The 6,031-nt window shown below is 37.9% G+C and overlaps 1 protein-coding gene across 2 annotated transcripts; it reads right to left on the bottom strand.

The window, feature by feature from the left end:
• Nucleotides 1–2,657: 2,657 nt before the first annotated feature.
• On the bottom strand, nucleotides 2,658–5,787 carry LOC134266673 (zinc finger protein 107-like). Of its 2 annotated transcripts, none has more exons than XM_062748892.1 (3): nucleotides 5,542–5,787; nucleotides 4,884–4,999; nucleotides 2,658–4,180 (listed from the first exon to the last, which is right to left on the bottom strand). In XM_062748892.1, exons 2-3 carry the CDS (start codon nucleotides 4,982–4,984, stop codon nucleotides 2,947–2,949), a joined length of 1,335 nt encoding a protein of 444 aa, XP_062604876.1. In that variant the 5' UTR covers nucleotides 4,985–4,999; nucleotides 5,542–5,787; the 3' UTR covers nucleotides 2,658–2,946. The 2 variants fall into 2 exon arrangements, with proteins under 2 accessions (XP_062604876.1, XP_062604875.1); XM_062748891.1 differs by lacking the exon at nucleotides 5,542–5,787 and adding an exon at nucleotides 5,113–5,394.
• Nucleotides 5,788–6,031: the final 244 nt, after the last annotated feature.

Below are 6,031 nucleotides of genomic sequence, written 5' to 3'. Positions count from 1 at the left end.
CTTTCAATAAGGCGTGGCATTCTCAACGTTACATAATCAACGTCTGAAATTTACAGAGCCTTTCATTCACTGTTGAATGTACACATGTCCATGAGATAGAAATGTGGTGAATGTCAACAAGTGTAGCAAAGATCCAATGACATTTTTTCGTACGGCAAAGAGGTGGGGCTTAAGTCGTATCATCGTTGTCAACAACAATTTAATGTTGCTATTGTTATTGATTTCTAAACCAATGAGAATCTATTCGCTATTTGAGAGACATTGTAGCGTCGAGAATGCCACGCCCTACTGAAAGTCCAAGGATGACAGAGAATTGCATGGTTTTAAAAGCTTTCTCGTTGAACTTGACCTTTGCCCTTGAAATCTGTAATAAAACAGGGTGTGATTCAGTTTAAAATGACCTGATGTGATTATATCATTTAAATTCACACGCAGGTGGGAAAGTAGGATTACTTTAAATTGATCAGTACGTGTTTGCTTATCACCATTGGCGGTCACCTTGACATTTTTGACCAAAAACTTTGTAATTTAATTACATCTATCTCTTCGTGGATGACGTTTTTTGTACTTAACTTGTGATTTTGGTTCCAGTAAACATGTATCCATATATGGACAATGTCCTTAAAAGTGAACTTGAGAGAAAATGATATTATGTTTTATATTTAAGTGTCTTAGACAATTCTTGATAATTTTTAGCTACAAAATTTAATGATGAAAAGCTTGACCTTTGAGAAGATAAATGATATGTCGGGCCATTTGTATGGTTCTATAATTTATGCATTCGACACACTTCGGCCGATCTGGGCCTCATTAATGAAGGCGACGATCGAAATCATCCAAGTTTTCCGAATGTATTTCTTGGCAAAGGGGTCGGTAACATTTATATTTGATTTTACCCAATCACTCTAATGCTTATGTAAAGTTAAATATATAGTGTGTTACCGGCCCCTGTGTTTCTTGGTATAGATTTCACTGATACGCTCGAAAAATCTTGACTGGCTCAAAGTAAACATCTGGGGCAAACATTTCGTTTGCTTATCTCACTGATTACATATACCCCAAAGCAGTTCAGATCAAGCCTACACAACTATTCTTTATAATCTAGGAATATTAGCCCAAACCAAGTTTTCTATGAAAAATCCTCAGAAGAGTATGGCTCGTTGTCAGTCTGTTCTTGATATATTCTAGGCAGAGATGTTTATGCCATTTATGAAACCGATATTCTTTCTTGACTTCATCATGTTCATGTTTCTAAGTGAATTTAATCATGGCGACATAAATATTGCACTCCATGCAAATAATTCTACAAGGAAGGGAAAACATGTTTTTCATAGGGTTTTCACAGCTCTCTCATACGAGCCACTGTATATATAGGTTACACAACAATGATGGTGAATTGTATTATATACAGCTGTATTTATGTATATTTTATACATTGTAGAAAAGTTGGAATAGATAGCAAAAGTCTGAATTCAAGTTAATTTTCCCCGATCCGCGTCTTGTTTCAGTAGCGCTTGTGTCTGATACTGTTTTTCCCAATCATTTCAGAGTATCAAGATCTGAGCAACACGCTAGACCAGATCGATCGATGGATGACGAATTTAGAAAATCAGAACGATTCCCTTGTGGATAAGCTCCGGGATCTTCTCGAGTCAAACCGACAAATACGGGCCGAATTTCAGCAGGAAAACTCACAAGAAAAGAACAGCTGACACATTTAATGCCTTAATGGAACCATATTCCTCTTGTGCATTGCATTATATTAATATTGTTTATATCTTTCCGCGTAGATAGATGAAAACTATTTATATGTTCGTATTTTCCGTTTGTAAAATTTATAATTATGAACTGTTCGCATTTTTTCAATTAATTTATCAAAATTATGTATAGTTTGAATTTTCGTGCATGTAACAAATTGGCGAAAGAATTCCAATTTTGGTTGTATATTACACATACAAAGACACTATTGAGGAGGTATCTTCAATTTGGACTAATTCATGGGCGAGCTCAGACCTCAAAGTCGTTGTATATGCTGAGTGGCAGGCGTAAAATCTTGCACTCTAAAAGCATTCTACTGTTGTTTTCATTTTTTAACCGTTTTCATCTCGATTATCATAATTTGTCATTCTGGAGTACAAAATTTATGTGATATTTTAAAATAAAGTGGTGTATTATTGACTTCTTTTTTGGTTGGCAAAGGTGTTTTGATTTTCACATTGGTATCTGTTGATGCTGTAACGTCCGTAGTGTACTCTGTTGAAAAGTAAATAGTATACATACATTTATTGACAGAGTTCGACGGCAGCATGCGTTTTGTCGGACCCATGAACCAAACTGTCAGACAGTTTGGTTCGAGGGTCGACAAAACGCATTTTGCCAGAGAACATAGTCAGCAAATGTTTTGTTATTCCTTTCATTATATAATTTTTTTTGGACATACATGTATCTGTTAAACACCAAGGAATTAAAATGAAATTAATCTCCGCCCATTCAGTCACGTAAGCGGTCCAACATCTCATCGACCGGTCCAACATTTCAGCTGTCAAACATCGATTTTTTTTTATGCCCGTTCAGTAAAATATTAGAAATGTTAGACTTTTTTTTAAAGGTTTCTATTTATTTCCAAAGGTCTTGGAAATAAATAGAAATTGAACAACTATTTGAACATCTAGTCTTTATTTCTTAAGTCACTAGACACAGGATATTTACAATACAAGGAATCCACCATGTCAACATGATAACAAAGGCATATCCGCCTGTGGTATAAACCTAATGGAGTTAAATCGGCTAGTGATTCCTTAATCCTGATAAGTCAGAAAACAAGGTCACCCTCAAATGGACATTTGTAAGCCAGTAAAGCCCGTTTAAAGAACATATAAAGTATGATTTGTAAATTTAACATAATTTGGGCCAGCACATCTTTCTACCTGGTAAAATGTTTTAAATTTATTTCATATGCCAAATAAGGTGTGCATTGAAATCTACAGCATCACGAGATTCCTCACCACATAAATGACAGACAAACGGACGAACTGGGTCCGCATGAAGGGTCTTGTGAACAAGAAACATGGAGTAATTTCTGAAAAGAATACCACAGTTTTTACATTCATGAATTTGTTTTAAGGACTCGAGCTGAGAGAGAAGGGAATCTGTGTACGGCCCCTGCTCTGTCTGTACTTGTTTGGAGTCTTTGGCTACTACAGTTAGCTGTCCACTGTAGTCATGGTTACTCATACGATCGGATTCAACAGACATACGGTGAGACTTGGGACTGAAGCTAGAGGTATCGGGATCGGAACCTACGCTTCCTGCTGAAAATTCCACTCTCTCGCCATCCAGTTGTTCTTGCTTGACAACGATGCCATTCTCTGTGGCATGAAGAAGGGACGTTGGGTACACGGCTTCGTTGGCGCCATTATAGCTAGTTGTGGGAAAACCACTATCGTGGGACTCGGAACTGTTGGGCCTTTCGTATTCTTTCCCCAACAGTCCTATATCTACCTCAGACATCATGGGGCGATCAAATCCGAAACTGCCAGTAACGGAGTGAGTACTTGTAGAACTCTCCGACATCTGGTCGTCATAGCCAGCATCCTGATCAACCTCAACACTCTGACAAACCCCATGAATGGAGCTGTTAGCCTCGTGTGTTGCCAACGCGTTGGCACCGTTGAATGTTGCTCCACACCTGTTGCATTTGTGCTCGTTAGATTTCTCATGGCACCGCTCGTGCATGTTACGTCGTCGACTGTTTGGAAACCTAAGGTTACAATATCGGCATTTATATGGTTTATCGCCAGTGTGGGTTTTTACATGCATACGCAAGTCGTTCGCCGTTGAATATGCAGCCGAACACACAAGACATTGAAACGGTTTCTGGCCATTGTGAAACATCAAATGTTTCTTTAAAACGGCTTCAAAACCAAAAGAACGTCCACAAATATTACAGCTGTATGGTTTAGCACCATCATGGGTCTTCATGTGTTGACGGAAATCCTGCATGTCGTCAAACATTTTGCCGCAGTGACTGCATTCCATTGGTACACTCTCCTCGACCCGTAGGTGAATCTTTTCGTGCTTCTTGCAGCTGCCATTACTGTTAAACTTCTTTCCACAAATACTACAGGAAAAAGGCTTCTCCCCCGTGTGTATCCTCTCGTGCTCTCTCCGGTAGTAGATTCTAAATACAGGAATGTGTGGATATTTTAATGAAAAATAGGATATACGTGTATTTGGCAAACCTTCAAAGTGTTAAAAATATGCTGGTTTTGAATTATTGTTTTCAATGGGGTTTGCTTGTTGAATCTGAAAAATCATGGCGGCGAAGTTTAAATTGGCTTCCAAGCCGCAGCACCGTACCGAATTTATCTAGAAATGCTAATGGTTGCTTGACATTCGTGCACTTATAGCTATAACCTAATAGTATTGTCTGGTAAAGAGTCAATGTATATCTGTAGCTGATTTCATGGGAAATTAAAGCATCAATAAACGGCAATGACACTAAAGATCCTACCAGCAACGGTGCATCGTAGAAGTTTGAACATGACATACAGCTATCGTTTTAAGCAATGCACTCCGAATACCTTCTATTTAATGTGGTATTAAATGGCGTTAACATTGATATGTTTTAATTTTGGATTTCTTTGGACCTTTATGGCTTTATATTATATAAGAATAATTTCTAAGTACTAATAAATAATTCCTTTTCATTCAGTGAATCTCCAAGGTCCATGCATGATTCTAGTACAAGTAAATGCATTTGTCCATCGCCTTACTGAAATACATCCGCATGTATTCTTCTATTAAAGTGCATTGAAATAATCTACTAAAACACCTATTATTCAAAATGTGAGTAGTTTTTCGATATGACTAAGCTGTATTACCTTGTAAATATTTTGCCACAGTAACAGCATTGCAGGGGGTTATCAACAGGGGACTCAACTCTTTGGCCGCTGGCGTTATCTGCACTAGCTGCCTGGTTCATGACGGATGGGTACAACTGATACAAAAATAATATACTAAGTAAATCCTTCCGTTAAAAGACACCAATATTATTTTATTTCTTTAAGAGAAAGATGGTTACCAAATAAAAGAAAACAAAGAGATGGATACCATATACGAGAATACAAGAGAGAATTAATGTCTTCTAGTAAAACACACAGGAAAAATCCTATTATTTTTTATTCCAATGTGCCCCATTTCCGTGAAAGTACAAAAGAACAAAATAATGTTCTACTTCAGATCGACAGAGCGATTACAGTTCACACACACACGGCTGTCATGTCAAAAAGGATTTCCCGCAAAGAGACTAGCCAGCATTACATTCTCCAAGGGCTGATCAATGGCGGACGAAAATCGTCTGCTCGATCGCCAGCTAGTGCTTGGTAATATCCACAAGCACTGTTTGTAATGGACAATGTTAACGACAGTTTTATTCGACACTTTAAAAATATACATTAAAAGTACTGAAATACATGAAAGTTTGTAAATTCAGCGAATGTTTATAATATTATGACCAGGATTATGTACACTAAAACTTACCGATAACGTTCCTTTCAACTCGGCGCGGCGTTCTTGCCTGGATGTTGTTCTCTAGCGGACGATAGCTAGATATGACGTGGCGGGATCTGTACTTCAGACCAGATGCATAATGAAGTATTGGAAAGGAATGAAAGATCGTTCGCTGGCCACAGAGCTTTGTGAAAGCTTCGAGGAGCCATACAAAACTGGGTCAATGAAACTGTCTAAATTTCTCCAGCCAGATGTTTTGTCGTCTGTAAAGACCAATTTGTGGTCGCGATTTAACTGTAGGTTGTAAAGTAAAATTACTAGTGTAAGGTTACTTAACGAATTTGTGGGTTCAGGTGGAGTTACGAACAAGTACTTGCTGTTGCTCTAGTAAACAGGAAAGGCATTAGTGTTTGCTGTACTGAATTTTTCCAGCTGTATGGGGGTTGAGTGTTGTTAACCAAAAATATGTAACTTCCGGAGATGCCCCTTTTTTGAAATGGGACCGGATGTAACCATACGA

Source organism: Saccostrea cucullata, unplaced genomic scaffold (assembly GCF_032062105.1).
Source record: "Saccostrea cucullata isolate Sc308-1 unplaced genomic scaffold, CSIRO_AGI_Scuc_v1 ctg12828, whole genome shotgun sequence".
Classification (NCBI taxonomy): domain Eukaryota; kingdom Metazoa; phylum Mollusca; class Bivalvia; order Ostreida; family Ostreidae; genus Saccostrea; species Saccostrea cuccullata.
The sequence above is the reverse complement of the archived record's forward strand: the minus strand, read 5'-3'. Positions and strand labels throughout refer to the sequence as shown.

Bases quoted from the DNA above. Each gene is read 5' to 3' on its own strand.
- LOC134266673 (XM_062748891.1), bottom strand. The intron at 4,181-4,883 runs GTAATACAGCTT...TCCTGTATTTAG, and splicing joins TGTGGCAAAATATTTACAAG to AATCTACTACCGGAGAGAGC.